This window comes from Gallus gallus, chromosome 15 (assembly GCF_016699485.2).
Source record: "Gallus gallus isolate bGalGal1 chromosome 15, bGalGal1.mat.broiler.GRCg7b, whole genome shotgun sequence".
NCBI lineage: Eukaryota > Metazoa > Chordata > Aves > Galliformes > Phasianidae > Gallus > Gallus gallus.
The window spans coordinates 9,178,492-9,198,612 of NC_052546.1; the positions used below are offsets into that span (position 1 = coordinate 9,178,492).

The 20,121-nt window shown below is 50.3% G+C and overlaps 2 protein-coding genes across 4 annotated transcripts; both read right to left on the reverse strand.

Moving 5' to 3' along the window:
* Positions 1–4,545: 4,545 nt before the first annotated feature.
* ACADS (acyl-CoA dehydrogenase, C-2 to C-3 short chain) lies at positions 4,546–12,165 on the reverse strand. Of its 3 annotated transcripts, none has more exons than NR_173337.1 (10): positions 12,088–12,165; positions 11,704–11,867; positions 9,824–9,973; positions 9,512–9,623; positions 8,967–9,118; positions 8,516–8,686; positions 7,191–7,328; positions 6,839–6,934; positions 6,439–6,527; positions 4,546–5,823 (listed from the first exon to the last, which is right to left on the reverse strand). NR_173337.1 is itself a non-coding variant. In NM_001006193.2 (10 exons), exons 1-10 carry the CDS (start codon positions 12,143–12,145, stop codon positions 5,671–5,673), a joined length of 1,251 nt encoding a protein of 416 aa, NP_001006193.1. In that variant the 5' UTR covers positions 12,146–12,165; the 3' UTR covers positions 4,546–5,670. The 3 variants fall into 3 exon arrangements, 2 of the variants coding, with proteins under 2 accessions (NP_001006193.1, NP_001383311.1); NM_001006193.2 differs by having other exon boundaries at positions 6,439–6,495; NM_001396382.1 differs by lacking the exon at positions 8,516–8,686 and having other exon boundaries at positions 6,439–6,495.
* A 130-nt stretch (positions 12,166–12,295) lies between these two features.
* UNC119B (unc-119 lipid binding chaperone B) lies at positions 12,296–18,479 on the reverse strand. Its single transcript, XM_415263.7, has 5 exons — positions 18,257–18,479; positions 17,710–17,823; positions 17,161–17,272; positions 16,759–16,931; positions 12,296–15,910 (listed from the first exon to the last, which is right to left on the reverse strand). The coding sequence occupies exons 1-5, from the start codon at positions 18,459–18,461 to the stop codon at positions 15,798–15,800; spliced, it is 717 nt and encodes a 238-aa protein (XP_415263.2). The 5' UTR covers positions 18,462–18,479; the 3' UTR covers positions 12,296–15,797.
* Positions 18,480–20,121: the final 1,642 nt, after the last annotated feature.

Sequence of the window (20,121 nt, forward strand, 5' to 3'; positions counted from 1 at the left end):
TGTTTTATTGCCTGGAAGGCAACCCTGACCTAACCAGAACATTCGTTCATTGCACGTTCACTGTACCTTGTTAGCCTGGTGCTGAGACCTGTGAGCTGACACGAGGAAAGCAGGAATGTTTCAGACTGAGGTCTGACTGAGCAGTACCTGCGAGGCAGTGCTTTATTACAAACAGGTAAGGAAGTTTTGGTGAAATGTCTGATCCTTTCTGCTCTGTTATTACAAGAGCAAAATTTGTCTGGCCACACTTAACAAAGCACGTCTGCCCTGTTTTTAATTAACACATTCCTCTGTTCTCCTCAGCAGGTCTGTCCGGGCTCACAGGCCGTGGTGCTGCAGGAGCTGAGTGGCCTCTGGATGGGCTGAAGCGGATGTGATACGGCTAAAACATGAGGACCCTGAAAAGAGCACAGCAACCCAGGGGTGAGGGTGACCCCAGGACCTTTCAGGTGGGTGGGTGGCAGCAGGCATGCTGTGACTTGTTATTTTCCCCCATTCTTATCTTTCACTTGGTTGAAAGCATTTTCTCTATCATGTCCCTGCAGTGCTTGTCATCAGATGACTGTCACTTTTTGAAGTAAATAATTTTAAATAAAAAAATGTGCATTCACTGCAGGTATTGGACCCCAGACCTGCAGTCAGCTTGGGACAGAAGGACATCAAGTTTGAGGTGTGTAGCTGAAAACCTAACAGAATAAAATACTGATGAGGGTATTTAGAGAGAAAAGGACACTTCATTTTTCTTCGGGGTACCGAAGCAGCAGAATAGTATCTCTAGATCCAGTCTGCTGAAGCCTTACCTTCTCAGTCCTTCCACCCACCTGATAATAATGCACATCTCAAGTGCTGTCTGTTTCTTGGGAGTGCCCTCCTGCCTTTAGAATTAAAATAAAAGGTCTTTCTGTGGTTTTGTAGTGGCACTTCTAGTCCCTGCTAGAAACTTTGCCTGTGATTTTCTACACTTGAAAGGCATTCTGGGAAAAGTTCTAGAAGTGCTAATTGATAAATGGTTAATTAGAATTAATTTAGCCTTTCAGAAAAGGGTTGGCCTTCCTCTTTTAAATCAGTATTGCCTTGATGTGTGCTGCGTGTGACCTTCTGACTTGCACCAAGAAATGGGGTTGTAAATGAAGTACTTGGTTTCTGAACCAGCTCTGAAATGACGGCCTGCCTTCCCAGGTGGAATCCTGCAGCTGCCAGATGAGCAAAGTTGAACCCAAAGGGGTTTGCAGTGTTGCATTGGCAGCCACCACTGATAAGAAGAGGATTTTGGTGCTTTGGTGGAGGTTAACTGAAGCATAACTGTACAAAGCTGTTGCATTTGCAGAGGCAAGAAAATTCCCCTAAGATTTTTGATTAAATTAAAGCTTATAACACTTTGTCCCACGGCTGTCCTGTTGAGCATAAGTTCAACTTTTTGGGGGAATAGAAAGGAGTCGTACCTCAGCACTTGGGCGCTCTGAACTTCTGGCCTTGTTCCTTTGGTCTGACCAACAACACGTTGAGGATGAAACCGAACACACTGCTGTGGTCCTTTGGATTTCCTACAGTCATCTGGGCACAGAATCCCTGTCCCTGCTGGGTCCCTTCATGCCTTCTTGGTTTTTACATTTTGTTCAACTCTTTCATTAACCACTTGATACAAATTCCTGCAGTGCAATCTGCAGTCACCTGTCTTCTTAGGAAAAGTTGAAAGGGAAAAAAAATATTTGCCTAACAAAAGCTTTTATTTAGGAGTAAAAGGTTACTGTCAAAAATAAAAAAAGCTCGGACTGCTGGTTAGGACAGGGACCAGAACTGTAAAATGCCAAGTAGCTAACAGTTCTGGACTTGGTTTTCTGCTCTGTCTTTGGGAATAGTCAGTTTAGAAACTGTACTGACTGCTTTGAAGTTTTCCCTCAGGACTTGCCCATAGTTTTGAAAAGATCTGGAGTTTGTTTGGCCAGCCGGGATGTATTCTGCAAATACAAACTAGTAATTCCAGGTGTGCAGTGGCCCATTGGGAGCAGCCTGTGACCAGCTCATACAGCGCTGCAGTTCTCATGGTGTGGCACGCAGCAGCTATATGTAGAGGTGAACGTTTCCTGTTGTGAGCGTGGAAATATAGTGTGTTCTCTGAGAGAAGGGAAGAAGTCATTGGAGCAATGAGGAAACACGTGCTGACCGCTGGGACTGACTTCCTCATCTTAGTATTGACCTCGTTAAGGGAGAAACGGATGCAGAAGTCCCTGGTATTCTTTTTATAGAAGTGGTGAGTGAGAATTGGATATTGTGTAGGTAAATAGGAGTGCTAACTGCATTTTCATTCAAATTGTACTGCTGCATTTTCTCATCTTTATTCCTTCTTGTTCTTATAGGTATTCCGCTTTTTTTTAATTTAGTCTTTCAAATTTGGTAATTTTGATGCCTTTTGTGATCCCTGATGAAGCTGGAGCGTGTGGCTGTGCTATTTAATGAGTGCTTTCAGATTAGGCAAAACAAAATTTAATTTAAAATCATTTGTCCATTTTTTTTTTTCTTAGCAAAACCACTGTCAGGAAAAGACAAGTAGAAGAGAAAGTGATCTGGTATGAAAGCAGTGCTACAGTAATTTCAGCTGAGTCCTGGGAGTAAAGGCATCTTATGTGCTCCACATTACTGTAACTGTTTCTTCAGGTGAAGAAAGGGTTCAATGAGGGCTGCCCAGGAACCCCCAGAGCAGAGAGCAGTGCAGATGTGCTGCCACTGTATGGCCAGGCCTCCTGCCCTGGAAACTCTTTAACTGGTGAGTTTTAACCTCCAGCTGAAAACTCCCAAGGTTCGTTCCCTGCAGTTCATTTGTAACCTATTTAATGTACATTCAGAGGATTGTGGGCAAAAGTGTCCTTGAAAACTGCAGCTGTGCTTTTTTGTTTCCCCCTCACATACAAGTTATACATGACCTGATTTTCCCAGCTTGGTGCCTTAACTTTGCTAAGTTGGCTCAGTCTGTAAACTGACAAACTTTTGGTTGCAAACTGAAATTGAGCTTTTGCTGAAAAGAGCGTGGCCCTACCTGCAGATAGTCAGGTTAGCGCTCTGGCTGAGGGTGGATCTTGCTGAGAGCTCTATTTAATGCTGCAGAACTTGATTGTGTTTTGCTCTTTCAGCAGTTTTGTTCCTGTAACAGCCCTGAGGAGCAGCCACACATGCATTAAAGCTGAAATTATCTCAGGTAGCAGCAGAGTGGAATAGGATCTCCGTATATTGCTCAGTGAAAAGCCAGCTCTTTGCTCTGGGAGCTCTGTGGAGGATTATGTGTGAAACTGTGCTGTTTACCCCAAATACTTCTGAGAACAGTGCTGTCAGACAGGTTACCTGTACCTGCCTGAACCTGTGGAAGCAAGGAAGGTATTGGAAAAGCTTTTAACAGACTTTGCACCCTTAAAGCATGGAGGTTTTTTTGTAGATAACTGCAAAAGGGAACTCTTACAAGCTTGTAAAACATTCCTTGGCTCTTCAACATTAATGTCATGCTGTACCTAGACCAGTGATTTTTGACCAGCTCCACCCTTTCTGTAATTTGGTGATATGCAGTGTGAGTTGATTGCAGACTGTGACAGAGGTGCATTGAGCAAATCAGCACCATATGCAGTTAATATGTTAGCCAGGTCAGCTGCTGTACTGATGTCAGCTAGCAGGAAGCTTGTTAACCAGGAGTTCCCAAAGGCAAGTTGTGGTCACAGGTGTGCAGCAGAGCTCCCCGTGGGCAGGCAATTGCTTGATGCTGCCCACTGTGTTCTCAGCAAAAGGCCCACGTGGGATTTTGATATATCTAGTTTGTAGTTGATTGCAGTGTGTTCTCTGTCAGCCGAGACGTTCACAGCTAGTCTCCCACTTCAGTCTTCCACTGTGAGGACACTGAGGCAATTTCACTCAGCTCTGAAGACAAGAAGCAATCATTTAGTGTTGCTGAGTGAAGCAGGAGAGAAGCAGCTTGATGAAGCAAGGGAAAACAGTGCAGCAGGTGTGGCCTAACAGTGACTGCTTGTTCTGGTGCATTGGCGATTCAGTATAGATGAGCACTGAACAGTAACACTGTGCTCCCGAAGTCCTCGCTTGCAGTGAGCAGTGACTGGACCTACACTGCCCACTCTAGCTGACTGGCTGTGAGGAGAAAAACAACCTTGTGTAAAATAATCTCACTTCCTGCGACAGTCATTAAATGAGTCTTTAAAAAATCATCAAAGCAGTGAGACAAGTAGAAATTGAGCTAGAAGAGTGTGTCTTACACCTAGGCGGCTTTCATTTACAACACATTTGCGATCACTGGAATGGTTTTCCAGCAGACCTACTTATCTCACTGCCTGGCTCTGTCAGATTATGACAGCAGCAAAGAGAAATTCAAACTGCCCCAACATGCCATCACCAGCAAGCGACCTGCAAAGGGATTATTTGTATTACTGGGACATCTGCACTAGGCAACCACACACCACTTCTGTGCTTCTGTGTCTTGGGACTGGAAGAACTACTCTAAATTGTCACATTTGAATTTTAAAGAAAATGGGGAATGGTGGTCCCTTAAAAAAGTTTTTAAAATCAGGTTTTATTCATCTTCTGTTCTCTTGTATGTAATATAATCTTGCTGTTTTCTTGCCACATAAATTAAATAAATGACACTGCAGGGAAATAACCATTTACAGCTGTTGTACTCATTGTCTGGAAAAGGGCCATGCAGATTGTAGTCCTAATCCTGTCCACCTTTTCCTGAGTTTAGAGCTTTTCTTTTGGCTTAATCTTCAGAAAGTTAATTTTTTGCTGAAGATAACTGATGGAGGATGTGTGTTACTGCCAGAGCTTCCTGGTAAGGTTTTTGGCATCATCTGTTCATTTCCCACTTGTTGCCAAAAAATGCATAGAGATCAAAAGCTGTTACTGCCACTGCATGCACTTTCTGTCCTGTTAGATAGTTGCTGATACAGTAAAAGCAGTCTGTGGAACATTCACTTTCTTTTTCTTAATCTGTCTCAGCCACTGCAGCTTCTCTCTTCTTTGCTTTTTACAGCTCCATCCATGAGGGGCTCACACTACAAAAGCTAGTGGTTTTTTTCTGACCTTTGCTTTTACATCCCTGTACGCAGCAACCATAGTCTGAGTAAGAGCCTTCTGTGCGTAGGAAGTGCCTGTGTCCTCCATTCTGGCTCCTCTCCTGCTGGAGGTGGGGGAAGAGTGCACTGCTGCAGCAGGTCTCAGTACAGCCTGCATTGAACAGGGAGCTCACCACAGCTGCATCCCTGAACTACAGGAGCTGACAAGAGTGGCAGTATAACCAGCAGCCCAGGAAGAGTGCACAGGGGTCACATCTGTAACACTGGCACTGCTTATCACACTGCTCATTGACAAAACCTTGCAAAGGAAGTACTGTGAAATGCAGAAGGAGTGCAGCTGAACAGCACAGTCACCCTGTGCTACTGAAACAAAACAACACACCGTGTTAGGAAAAGCAGCCATGAACTGCTTCCTCCCTCCTGCACTCATGGCCATTTGCTTACACACTGGGATACAGTCTTCCATGCACCATACTTCATCCGGAGAAGAATCAGCACATTTTAAGGTCAATTACTCATTAGTGAGGGAAACTTCCACCATGATCCTCAGCACTTGGATTGCTGTTAGGAGGCACTTAGGGGCAGTATCTTGCTCTAAGGTTCTTCAGCTACGGTAGGCCTTCAGCAGTTGACCTGCTATCACCAGTCTTTGGATCTCACTGGTTCCCTCGTAGATCTCAGTGATACGAGCGTCACGGTAATGACGTTCTGCTGGCATCTCTGTCACATAACCCATACCACCCAAGATCTGGATGGCCTGAAACAAAGGTAGGGGGTTAGAATAGATGCAGGGCCACGTCAAAAGGAACTAATCTCACTGCATGCATACCTGGAGGAAGCACACGAGGCTGACTGACACACTTGCAGTCAGAGAAATACACACAACTAAAAGTGGTGTAACATTAATACTGACATCCCAGATAGCAAATGAACCACTTCAGTGATATTTGTGAGTTTTTCCATACTCCACAAAGCCACGTTTAAGGGCAGGGAAAAAATAAATGCAGACACCACAGGTACTGCTCTGTCTTCTCATTATACATCAAACTTACTGCTGGTTGAGTTGGGTGCAGCTAAGCTCTCACAAAAAGGACCAATCCAGTCAAAACACGCTGTCTCTGGACAGCAGCAAACATGATCATTAATAACACAGCATCACATGCCAGCATAACCCTGAAGCCAAAGCGGTGGCCATGCTAACCAGCTTCATGTGCCTTTGTTAAAAACAACAAACACATATATGTATGTTATAGTAAAGATTAAATATCTTCCCCTCTTCATGTAGGTACTTGGCTTGCTGTGTGTAAGAGATGGAACACAAACTGCCTTTCAGCATGCTGTGTAGCTGAGAGTTGCCAGCTGTGGTAGTTACCTGATGAGCGATGTTTGTTGCAGCTTCTGATGCAGCCAGCTTGGCCATAGCCGCTTCCTTTGGGAAGGAAAACATCACTGAGGATGTAGCTATCACAGAAAAAGGAAAGCCCCAATTGCAACAGGAGTCTGACAGTCTGCAGACCAACTGTGCAGAAAAGACAGGCCAGGTCACTGGCACCAGCTCTCAGCAGCCAGCCCATCTTGCCTTGGATAAAAGCAAGGCCCAGCTCCAGAGATGGAGCTGATGGCAGACAGCAGTGTGCAGTATCTGCCGATATTGGACCACCAACAGCACTGGGCTGGGCAGGAGTGAATGCAGCCATGCATCACACCATTTGCTTGCCTCAAGCCTCAAGCCCAGAGCTGTCACTACTTGACAAATGCAAAGCTAGAAATACCTTTGTGAAGGGCTTCCCGTTGTCTTTCAGCATAGCAGCTCTCCAGGTCAGTAAGCGCGCACTCTCTAATGCCACAGCCATGTCTGCTAACTTAAACTGCAACGACAAACATTGCCTTTGTCTGAGGCGGCTCTGCCTCCAGGAGAACACACAGCAGTCTCCCACCTCTGAGACCAACAGCGCTAGAAAAGGAACACCTCCATCTCAACAGTCTGTATGAAAATGTAAACAATGACCTTGTTTATCCCAGACAGCATGAAGTACACTGTGTTCCCAAAGCCAAGTACAAGTGTCCATATGAACTCTCCACCAACAACAGCACTGCCTGCAAGTGACCCAGTCTGGCTTGTACCTGAATTGCCTGCAGCTTTGTGATGGGCGACCCAAACGCCATTCTCTTTTCAGCATAATCCACAGCACAGTCCAGAGCTGCCTGAGCTATTCCCAGAGCCTGAGAGGCGATGCCAATCCTTCCTCCATCCAGAGTTTGCTGAGAAGGACAAAATATGTCTTAAATAATACTTGATCAAAAGAGTACACTCATTTCCACTGTTGCTGGGAACTTGCTGTGGCCTTATTAGCTTCTCATCGCAGACCTCCCTGCTCCAACCTACTGCCAGTTATGCAGGAATAAAGAACTGCAGAACAGACTGGATACTGCAAAGAGCAGATGGGTGCAAGAAGCAGAAAGGGGAGACAGTGCTGCCTCTTACCCAGGGGGAAGGCAGAAGGAGGGGAGCAAAACAATGGGAACAGCAAAACAAAGAGCATCTGCTCTGGCTGGGGCTGGAACAAACCCTTCAGCTAGAGCCCTGGCTCACTGTGCAGCTGCTTCTATTAGATGAAAAAAAAAGAGGAAAGCTTGTGAGTTTTCCTCTTTACTCCCCCTCATTAATACACACAATAAAACAAGCATTTTTCATACTGACTAGTGAGTTGGGTCCGTAACCTGACTTGCCCATTAGGTTTTGATTGGTTCTCTGCCTCACTCTGTACATAGGAAGAATTCATCGTACAGTGAGACAAGACTTCATCTCAATCCTAGGCTGAGGGTGTCAAAAAGGTAATCGGTGACTGGAGAGTCCTTCCAGCTTTGGAGCTTGGCCCTTCTCAAAACATCAGGCCAACAAATGGTGTTTTTCCCCAGTGGAGAGTGTGCCACTGCAGGGAACAAGGTGGACGGGGCCTGGCTTCTGTTCAGAAGTCACACACATGCTGTTACCTCTGACTTCTTCCACTTCTTTTAAACATGATGCAGAACATACTCTGTGCACCCAGGACAACTTTCCTCAGCCAGAAAATTTAGGGAAAATGTAATGTTCCCTCCTCCCCCCCCTTTTTTAAGGGTACAAAAGGAAGAACAGAACATGGGTAGCTGAGAAAAACTAAACTAAATTGCCCCTGCTCACAGTGTGCCTCAGCAGCACTCCTTAACCAGAGGACTGCCACACTGACCCTACAAAAAGAGCACTGCCCAGGATCTATCTACGATAAATGAATGATTTACCAAGCTGTATCAATGAGTTCTCACATGTTGGCAAGAAGGGTCAACTGTCTCATGTTACACCTCACAGTAGCAGCTCTCACCAAAGTTATCCTAAATCTGTAAATGGTTTTGAAAATGGCCAGCTTGGGAACTACTGCTTTACACAAATGCACCTCTGATCCATCTCTTACCATGGCAATTTTGAAGCCCATTCCTAGCTGCCCCAGCAAGTTGGCCTTGGGTATCCGACAGTCCTCAAATATCAGGTTGGCAGTGGAAGAGGCTCGGATGCCCAGCTTGTCTTCCTTCTTCCCCAGGGACAGCCCCGCAGTAGGCATAGGAACAAGGAATGCACTAATGCCCTGCAAGAGGACCCAGACTCTTAGGAATGGTGTTGACTTCCCACTTACCTGGGTGTCAGCAGGCTTCCTTCCATTTTTTTTTCCACAGGAGACGTGTGTCCAAGTAACCAGAAGGAAGGAAAGGCACAAGGAACAACAGAACCAGCACACATCAAACTCCCTCCTCCCTACTGCGCAACATCTGCACAGCTCCAAATACTCTACATGGTCCTCAAAACCCTTTCAGAATGATTCTCCCTTCACTTCCAGCCCTTCTCCCCAACTGACCCACTGAACACACCTTGTGCTTCAGGGATTTATCTGTAGTGGCAAACACTACGGTGGCCGAGGCGTCCCAGGCATTGGTGATCCAGGCCTTGGTGCCATTCAGCACCCACTCGTCACCATCCAGACGTGCCACTGTGGATGCTGCACCCGCATCACTGCCGTTCCCTAAGCAAGGCAATGAACATCCAGGCAACCAGTAGCAATGAACAGTGTAAAACCATCACCTGCCCACACCCCTGCTGCCAGCTCACAGCACTTCCTGTAACTGCAGTGGTGTCACCCCTGTCCCTCCTACAAGGGACCTAAACAGAAAGGGGAAAGGCCAGTGTGTCTAAGATGCATCCATCTCTAAGGTTTTGCTCACATAATAGGAATGAAAATTTTCAGCATGGACCATGGGGTGGCAGTTATTAAGCACCTTGGGCACCGAGACTTCATTTGAATGGGATTGCTATAAACCATCTTTCTGCAAACTGTTACAATCTGACAGACCTAAGATCCACTCTAAATCTGATTAAGGAAGTTACCTTGCAACAGGAATGGTAACAGTCACATTACCTGGTTCACTAAGAGCAAAACATCCTATCTTGTCCCCACTGGTGAAGGGAGAAATCCACTTGTGCTTCTGTTCCTCAGAACCAAACTTGAGTATTGGCCCTAAATACAGAGACTTTAAGAATTGAGAGCTGAGTTAGTACCGCCTCAAGGTACAAACAATCGATGAACTCCCAGGATGTCAGTGCTCTCCAGCATTCCGTAATTCACAACAGGAATGGATCCCATTTCTCACACACACCCCTCTCCAACAGCCACCCTGGTGCCAGACTCGGCTCCATGCCTGTCCCTCACACACAGCCTTGAGACACTTACATTATTGACGCTGGCAATGACACCTGTGGATGCACAGCCCCTGCTGATCTCCTCCACAGCTATGGAATAGGCCAGGTAGTCGAGGCCCGCTCCTTTGAACTGCTCTGGCACTTCCACAGCCAGCAGCCCTAGGCTACCCATCTTCTTCACCTGCATGTGGGGAACGGAGAAGTGAGATTCTCTGCACCAGCAAATACATGCAGACACACAAAGTCAGGTCACAGCAGGGCTACACATAGAGGAACAATGAGTCTAACTCCTGTTAAATGGGAATCTGGCTGCACAAACTGCTAAGTGTGGCTAGATGACTTCACCAAGAGGTACACACAGTCACCGCTGGCTTGGATGAGCTCTTGCTCATTTCAAGAGCTGTCTTCAGTACCAAGAAAGGAGGGAGCCTTTTGAAGCTGAAAGATGCTGCTACAGCCCCACCAGAATTCTCCCATCCCATTTTTCCTGTCAGCTGGAATCTTGCTAATGAAAACCATTAGAACTTTATATTTGAGACTGCCGTGCTTCACCCCAGGACTGCACCACGGAAGAATTTTATGAATTGAAAGACCCACAGAGCAGTTTGCAAGAAGGTGATTTTTCATTCCCACTTAAGCCCACTTTCCAGAAAATGTGTTTGGCACATTCCAAATTATTCCAACCCTGAATTCCTCAGCTGGACCCTGGCCTCATAACTGGAAGCTCTTCAGAGCACTCACCATCTCACACTACATGTCTTAATAATATCTAGAACTATACGAGAGGAAAAACAAGTTTTCCTCTGTTTTCATATTTAAAATGCAACGTCAAATTTAGCCCAGTCTTTCAGTGAAGTTAAATGTATTAGCAGGCTGTGCATGCTTTCACAGAACCTGTGCAGAATTTCAAAACAAGTATTTTCCCTCCTGCATGGACACCCAGAACACTTGTCCACCATATCAAATGCAGAGGATGAACAAAGGATAGCAATTAATTCTATGTATGTTGCTTTATCTTTATTGCCCTTCTAGTACTTGAAAAAGGGGCCCACCAGAAAGCTGGGGAGGGACATTTATAAGGGCAGGTAGGGACAGGATGAGGGAAAATGGTTTAAAGCTGGAAGAGAGTACATTTAAACTAGATAGGAGGAAGGAATTCTTTACTGTGAGGGTGGTGAGACTCTGGAACAGTGAGGCTGTGGATGCCCCTCCCTGGAAGCAATCAAGGCCAGGCTGGATGGGGCTTTGAGCAACCTGGACTGCTGGGAGGTGTCCCTGCCTGTAGCAGGGGGGTGGAACTGGATGATCTTAAAGGTCCCTTCCAACCCAACCCATTCTATGATTCTATAATGTTAATAAATACTGTTTACAGTTCCAATTTTCTCAAACACATTCAAATTTAACAGTATGTTTTTCTCGTACATGAATGAGTGAATTCACCTGCTCAACGTGACACTAATTTGCTGTACTGATTTCCATATGAGGAGTCAGAGGTTTATGCGGAATCTTAATAGACTATATACAATACACACAGCACCTATCAGATGCTAGCATCTCCTACCTCCTGACCGTCCCGCTCCCACAGAGAAGCTGCTCGGAGAACTGACAATTCAATGGTGCTAAAGCTGGAGAAACACAAGCAGCTATGGAGTTCAGAATGTCCCACACACATCATTACACCTTCCACACTCGAACAACTCTCCTAGAAGCAGACCTAAACCTCAGCCCGCTGCTGAGCCAGCAGAATGAAACCTACGGAACGTCTCTTGGTACGAAGGTCAGAGGATGCTCCGTGCCAAAAAGCCCCAGGAACGGCTTCCTACAGCGGGCACGGGTAGAAAGGCGCCCGCCTCGCACCGCGCTGCAGGCCGGGCAGTCCCGCCGGAGGGCGGCGGGGCGGGGAACGCACACCTGCTCGGCCGGGAAGCGGTGCTCCCTGTCCAGCTCAGCCGCGAGCGGCATCAGCTCCTTCTCGGCGAAGTCCCGGCACGTCTGGCGCAGCATCTGGTGCGTCTCCGGCAGCTCCACCGTCTGGTACACCGTGTGCAGCCGGCGGAGGGACCCCAGGGCCCGTGCTGAGGGCGGGCAGAGCCGTGAGGCCTCCCCGCGTCCCTTCGCCCCCCCCCACAACCCCGGGCCCGCGCTGAGGGCGGCGCCGCGACGGGACGCGGCCTCGGGCCCTGAAGGACAACGGGGCGCCGCCACCCGCCCTCCCGCTCAGGCCGACCCCCACACGCAGCCCTCCGGGTCCTCCCGGCAGCCGCGGCGGAGCGAAGCCGGGCTCCGCGCCCTCACCCCTGGGCACCCCTCCACCGCGGGTCACGAGCAACGCCAACGCCGCCGCCGCCGCCATGGCTGCGCCTGAGGGAGCGCGAGGGGCAGCACTGCGCACGCGCAGGTCACCAGGGCGGGAACAGCGCGAGCCGAAGCGAGGCCCCGCCCATTCTCGCCGGCCCCGCCCCCTCCCGCCTCCCAGCCCCGCCCCCAGCGCCGGACGCCGCCGTACGAAATGCGGAGGTTCCTTTATTCCACGCGGGGCGGCAGCAGCGCCACCGCCACGCGCGTACACAGACAGACCGCGCGCTGCTGCTCTTCGCGTCGCCTCGCTGCAGGGGGCGCTGCTGAGCGGGGCGCGGCGCTCGACCCAAAGCTCCGCTACGGGCGGCCCCGAGCACCGGAGGGCACCGCACAGCCCGGGGGCAGCGCGGAGGAAGACGCGGCTCTGAGAAGGCGGAGGAGGGCGGCCGGCCGTCAGCAGGGGCGGCCCGGGTGGCCATAGGACGGCTGTCGGGAGTCCGCGTCCCAGGAGCGTGGAGAGGCCCCGGTCTTCACCGGGCAATACTGGAGAGGTTCGGTGTGGGCGCAGTGCTGCTCCCCGTGCTGCTGTAGCGCTGGTGCTGGTCTCTGTGCTGCTGCAGGATCAGCATTGGTCCCCGTGCTGCTGTAGGATCGCTGCTGGTCCCCGTGCTGCTGTCACAGAGCACAGTGCAGTCCCAGCTCTGCTCTCCCCCCGCTCTGCTGTGACCTTACACACACACGGGCAGTGTGTGTGTGCTTTCAGCGCCTGCTGGGACAGCACTCAGCTCCCAGCTCGGGTCCCATCGGCCTCTCCCCCCATCTCCCCGTGTGGGCAGCTCTGACCCACCCCTACAGCACCACAGCAAAGCGAAGGAAGATGCTCCACAGAGTCACGTTTACCAAAGACACCACCCCTGCCACGAGGACGAGGTTGGAAATCCCTGACTCTGTGGTTACAATCAGCCTTTTTAGTGCTGGGCTGCCCCCTTTTAGGGACCTTTTTCCCGCAGCATGTCTTTGGGCAAAGCCCTTTGAATCCCTCCAGGAGCTGAGGGGAGCCGGCACTGCCTGCACGACCCCCAGCTTTCCTCTGCTCTTCCTTTGCTTATTGCTGAATATACGATACATTCATAAACGGAGAAGCGCAGCCTCAGTGCCTTTTCCTCATCACTGCTGGCTGAGGTAATGACTGCTTCAGGCAGAAATCCCCTTCCCTGCAGGCCCTGAACTCGCTCACACCCAGCAGTGCTCTCTGCTTCTCAGGGCAGCAGCCAGATGGCACCCAGCGCCCCGTGAGCACCGACCTGCACAGCTGTGCTCTCCCACGGCTCAGTCTTTGCTGCTCCTCCGGCAGTGCTCTGCCTCCATTTTAAGTATCTTTACTCAGTGATATAGAAAACAGTCGGGAATCGTCACATTCGTAAGAAAAGCAGGAGGTTGCTTCGTACAGAAAGGTAAAAGGAACGCTTAAAGGCACCTGGATTTATACTACATACAAATTCACCTCGATATGCTAAAACGTCCTGGAAACACCTGGCAGCTTCTTCTGACCTGACCCTGAGTATCTCACAATGCTCCAGGATGGAAAACACACTCCCAGGCTGCTCTGCCTTGCTGCAAGCACCGCCCATTCCTGCAGCACAACAGAATTTCCCCTTCTAACCAGCACGGCACGGGGCCATGTGAAGGCAGTCACCGTAAGAGCTCCATCTCACCAGCAGCTTCACTAATTCTAAAACAACTACTGAGGTTGCCCAAGTGCCCATGGAGATGCTGGAAGGGATTGAATGGAGCAGAACTGTCCTTCACCTTCCAGCCGCGCTCACCTCGCCGCTCCGCATTCCCGAGACATTTGTTGTGGTTGCTTGTGATTAATGCTCCACCCGAACAAGTCGTCTGTTGTGGTTAATCGTAATTAAACTCCTTCCCAAGAGCTGGAGATTCTTTCAGGACTGCCACCCACAGACTCTCACTGCTTACCTCGTCACCCGCTGATCCTCCGCACCAAACATCGTTCGCCTGCGAGGTTAAGGCAGTGGCTTCCTATTGCTATCTACGCGTTAACAGGCTGTGATGCCCACCTCATTTAATCCTGCCGAGGCACGAAGGCATAATCTACACTCAATCATACTCTATCTGCTGAGGAGTCAGTTCTGAGCTCTCTAGGCAAACAAGCAGAACTAACACTAGCCAATGCCTCCAGCCCAGACACAGCTTAGCTCCCATGTGCAGCAGAGGTGGCTGATCAGCTCAGGGAGGGGATGCAAACCATCCTCGTCTTGAACCAGCAAAATACACAGGAAAGGGTTTTCCCAGCTGAGATTCTGCACGGTCAAAGCTGGACGCCAGCACGGCTGCTGGGAGGATGGGGTCTTCCTATCGCCAGATCCCAAAGCGCTGCTGCAAAAGACACCCTTTGGTCTGGCAGAAACTAACTCAGCAGAACTTCCTGAAACATAAATAAGCAACTAAGGATACGAAGCAGTGATAGGATCTCAAACAATTAAGAAGAAATCTTATTAATTCTCACAGTTTGGTCATTAAGAAGCCCACTCTGTAACACTGAATAATTTGACCTGGGAAGGTTTTAGCTGCTAGTACTGAAAGAAAGCAAGTGAGCTGGTGACACCACCATCTGTCCTTCCAGCACCTGTGACAGCCAGGTTTAAAACATTATGATGTATAGAGATTGAAGCCTAGGAAGCTTGGCTCCCTACATGTTTTTCAAGTGATTTTCCACATTCTCCCTTCTTCCTCTACACCTCACCAGACTGAAATCCCCCCTCCACCCCAGCTAGGCTGACAATGTGCTGTCAGTCCAAAACCAATACATTCTGTAGTAAAAGCCAAAATCCTACGCAAAGGGAAGCAGTAGAAATGAGAAATGATAAATATACTGAGATTAACTTCAGCTCCAAGGTTGACCCTTGAGCTCCAAAATTCAGCAATTTGCATGAACGAGCTCAAACAGAAATGCTACTGGAATGACTGAATGATCAACCTGGATAAGGTCCCTTTTTTCTCCTGTTGCGTACCTCCAGTGATACCTCTGGTAAAACACAGATCAAGCGATTCCCATGAGCAGCTCAAATCCCTGGAGGGGGAAGAGAAGATTCCTGCACAACTCAGAAGCTGAATTAGTCTCTTACTTTATCTTTCCCACTGGAGAATACTGGAATGCACCCTAAAAAGCTATCTCACCCATGCTACGAACTAAGCCACTAGCACCAAAGAGATGATCTATCCAACTGAAGAAGAGATTTGCTTTTCAGGTGTCACTGGCTACCTGAAGTCAGCAAATTTCCCTGCTAAGAAATAGCTTACCCAAATTATTTGACCTCTTGGAAGAGGGTAGTCACCCAATAGGTGAAACATCAGGAGCACTAGAAGTGCAACCTAAGCTATAGAAATTGTAACAGCAATAATTTTCTAACAGAGCCTCTGATCCATCACCTAACCAGGGTACCAGAAGGTATCCAGAAATGGAGAATGGCAGAGGCTGGATATGTTACGAGTGTTGGATAGTGAAGCGTTGCAGGGAGATTTCCTTTTCTTTTGTGAACTGTCTTCTTTGCTTCATGTGCTCAGCCTCATGCAAGAAGAAAAGGTTTGACAGGAAGCCTTGTTGCATGAGAGAGCAAGTCCAGTCCAGTCCTGGACATCTGGAATGGTTAATGGCAGCACAGCTTCCAGCAGCCATATCATGATTACTGTCCTCCATTGTAAGCATAATCGGCCTTGTTGTGCATTATCAACTTGTTGTCCACAAAGTAAAAGCTGTCTGAGCGGGTCTCGTATGGGTTTTCAACCATCAGACGGACTGTGAAAGAGAAAGCTCGATTACATTCAGAAGCCTGTCACACACTGCTGGGCAGTGCAGTCAGAACAAAAAGGACACTCTGTGCGATGCACCAGGCTGACGCTCTGCCCTATCCAAGAGAAGCAAACAGATCGGCTGGGCACACATTAAAAGCTCTGGCATGTCCTACCTATTCTTCCTATTCACAGGACAGGCAGTGTCAAAAGCAAACAGAGGTGGAGCGATCCCATAAGACACAGAAACAGCCAGAGCCACCACTAGAGCAAAGCAGAAATCATTGTCTGAAAGCAGAGAGGTTGCAATCCGTAAATAAAAGAAAGCAGCTGCACTCTCCACTGGTACACAGGCGAGGTACAAACCCTGCACTTAAGCAGCCACAGAAGGGCCCACGTGCTCTGCTCAATCCACCCCGAGGGCAAACATACCCTGCGCAATGCGTATTTGCAGAGATCTCTGTAGGCTCAAAAACACACCTCTCCAGAGAAAAACCAGTTCTGCTTCAAAGCCAGAGGTTCAAGACCTAAAAATCAAGTGCTGAAAACAGACGTGTGACTGCTAAGACAACCCTTTTCCAGGGTTTTGTTATCTTCTGGACTGCACTGTTAGGCACTGAGGATGACAGCCCCATCACTGTGCAGCTCTCTTCTTGCAGCCTGTGACTTGACAATGCAGGCTGCCTTAGGCTTTCATTTCTAAGATGGATAATCTGCAGCACAAGTCTGTGACTTGGGATTAAACGCGTCTTAAATCAGCTTAATCCCATCCCTCCATCCCTGTCACAATTTTTTGCACAAGTAGAAAGAGAGAGAGGAAATGAGCATAGCTTGTTGCGGAAAGGATATACTTACTGAGATCTTCTGAGAGCTGAGGGAATTCGTAGATGTGCTCACATGTGTTCCTGCTACTGGGGATGCAGAAACCAAAATCAAAGTCAAAGTTCTTCAGCAAGCGGTCTCGGAAGTAATGCCTCTCAATCATTCGGAAGTTTGACACTGGCTTTTCTCCCACTGTAAACTCCACTCTGTAAGCAAAAAGTAGGAAAAACCAGGTAAGAAAGCCTTCTCTTCTTACTGCAAAGAACAGAGCCGTGGACCTGAAACTACACAAGAACCCAATGGATCGTTCCAGAGAAATACTTTATATTGTTAGTGTACGATGAGTTCTCTCAGGTCCTTGATTCGAGCTATAAGCTGTTCAGTGGCACCACACAAACATGATTCTCCCCTCACACTTTGTGAACTTATACTCACGTTGCACCAACAGTCCGAAGACGAAGGAATGCCGGGGTGAACTGGTAACGAACAAAGCGGCCCGCACTGCTGTCCAGCTCACCGCTGTCATCTTCATCCTCGTTGTCTTGCTCTAGAAAATGCACCAGCTCAGAATTATTCTGCCAACAGCACACACGTAAGGTAATACTGGCTGGTGGACAGGACAAGCCTGCCATTAGTTGGGCACGGAATGAGAAGGAATTGATCATACAGTCATACCAGCACTGAGAAATAAAGAGGAGATCTGATAACAGCCAGCCTCAGTGGCCTAGGTGTGACAACCACCGTCAGTCTCACCAGATAGCCAAGAAAGAAGACGTGTGACCCGGCCACTAACAAGGCAAGCTCTGCGGTTGACAGTATTCCCCCACCACGCCATGTTCACATTTTTATGGCATAACTTGGAAGTTTCCCATTGAAGGGAAACTCAGCCCCGTGCTCTGGGAAGGACTCATCCATCAGGGCACCCCAGCAGAGCTCTGAGCTCGCTGTGCACAGCCCCGCAGCCCGGCAGGCAGCACCGCACACCTGCAGCAGACGGCTTGGCGATTTCAAACAGCACCGTCCCCGTCTCCAGGTCTCGGATCTTGAACCTGGTGAAGTCGATGTTGTAAATGTTGTCCTCGGGTTTGCATAAATAGTCTGGAAGAAAACACGGAGGAACGTTTCAAAAGACCTCGGAACAACTGCAAAGAACTCGATAATACTTCTGACCATCCCCGGCCCCGTAAGATGCGAGAGGAAGGCACGAAAGCACACACTGCGGGTGTGCAGAGCGAGAAGGGGAAGGGTGGGGACAGGAAAGCGGAGCGCGGCGTCCCGGGAGGGGGGGGGGGGGGAAGAAAAGAAAGAAACCACCCAACTTTCCGAAAGCGGCAGCAGAGGCGCAGGCAGAGCTCCGCCGCGCCCCGCGGGCTGCACGACCAGCGCGGCTGCACCGGGCCCGGGTAGCGCCCAGAGCACAGCGCACAGAGCCCGCAGCCCACAGCTCAGAGCCCACAGCCCACAGCGCATCGCCCGCCGCGGCCTCCCGGGGCGCCCGGCCGTCCCCCCTCCCACATCGCCCCGCACTCACTCTCCGTCACCCGGCACAGCCCCAGGACGTGCTCGGGCCGGACGGTCTCCAGCTCCAGCAGTTCGGATTCGGTCCACGGCGCTCCGGGTCGCGGGGCCGCGTCCGCCGACCCGCGCCGCCCCCGCAGGCGGCTCAGGGCCCCCCCGCTCCCCGGCGGCGGCTTCTTGTCGGGTCCCGCCGCCGCCCGCGCCCTGGAGCCGCTCATCGCCCCGCCGCCGCCGCCAAGATGGCCGCCGCCTCCCGCCGTAGCTATGGGAGCGGGGGGCGGCGCCGCGCGGGTCAGAGGGCGCGGGCGTTGCCGAGCGACGGCGGCGACGGGGGATGGACGCGAGGCGGCCCCGAGCCCCGAGAACAGAGCGACCACCGCAGCACAGCCACAATAGAGTTCCGTTTATTTTCCTTCCGCGCGCTGCCGGTCGAAACCGCCGGGCGGCCGATTTCGGAACATCCCCTCCGCGCAGCGCCGCGGGGAAATCCGAAACTAAAGCAGCTACCGCGTACCAAAAGTAAGACAGCCGTCCCCGCGCCCGCCCTCGACCCCGCAAAGCCCCCGCGCTCAGAGACAGACATCCGTGCTTTTCACCCAGGGCCCACCCATAACCGTCCCCCGTGCTGTGGTAGCGCAGCCGTAGGCAGGCAGGGCACCCCGGGAGCACGGCGGGCAGCTCCGGGCCCAGCACGACGCAGGCCGCTGCTGTCAGGGCGGGAAAGCCCCGAGCGCACAAAACCCCCACAGAGACCACCAAACACCCATCTCCGGTTCACCGTCTTCTACCGGGCCAAGGCTGTTTCTACACGGGAGGAAAAGCACTTCTGTCGTTGATTTTTTATTATTATTATTATTTTTTAAATATATTTTTTGTATTTTTGTATTTTTAAATAAAGCACTTTTCGGGAAGAAGAAAAAAAAAAAAAAAAAAACAACCAAAAATCCTCAGAACCTATCGAGAACCTGCAGCAGTCCCACCGCTCAGCCCGCCCTCCCCCCCCCCCGCCCCCCACACCTTCCCCCCCAATCTCCAAAAATAGTATCTAATACACAGCAATAAACTCTGAGCAAGCCAGAGTCCTGGAAGACGTGGACCTGCTTTCAGCTCTGCCGTCCCGGCACTACGGGACGAACCCACTCAGACCGAGCAGAACACACACGTGCCCCAACCCGCCGGGCAGGCGCGAAGCAGGGAGCGGCACAGCAGGCCTGTTCTACACCACCACGTTCCTGAGCCCCAGCAGCTCCAGCCCTGCATGGCGGCTGTGCCGTTGAGTGCTGTCTGAGTCGACGTGGGACCAGCCGGAGAGGACAGACTGGTGGAACCAGGCTGACGGTAACAAAAAGCATCCTTGAACTGTATTAGACTTTGGCATTTGCTGTGGAGATGCAGAAGCGCCGGTAGGTAAATGAGCTCAGTGCTGGCCCGGATCCCGTTTCCCTTGGATTCTCAGCAAGGGTATTTCCCTCCCCGCCGCGAGTGCACGAAGCAGACAGATCTCTCCCACACTGAAGCACCAAACAGAGCCTGAAACACTCAGTACCTCGCAGCTGCTCAGAATCTGGCTCACACCGAGGGCTGAAGCCGCTCTGCTGGTCCTCTCCCACCTGCTGCTGTTTTCCATCAACAAAGGGCCTGCTCAGCCAGGCTTCCAACACCAAGACATCCTGGCTGCCGCCATCTCACTTCAATGCAAAGGAAGGCCAAGGGACATGTATGGGCCTCTGCTCCCTGGGGCGGGGGAAGCCCTCAGCAGGTGACCCCAGGGAGCAGAGGACCTCAGCCTCGCTCTGCAGGCAGAAGCCACGAGCACCAAAGGACTACCAGGACACAGCTGCAATGCGCTCCGCTCTGAGCTGCACAGACACGCAGGCA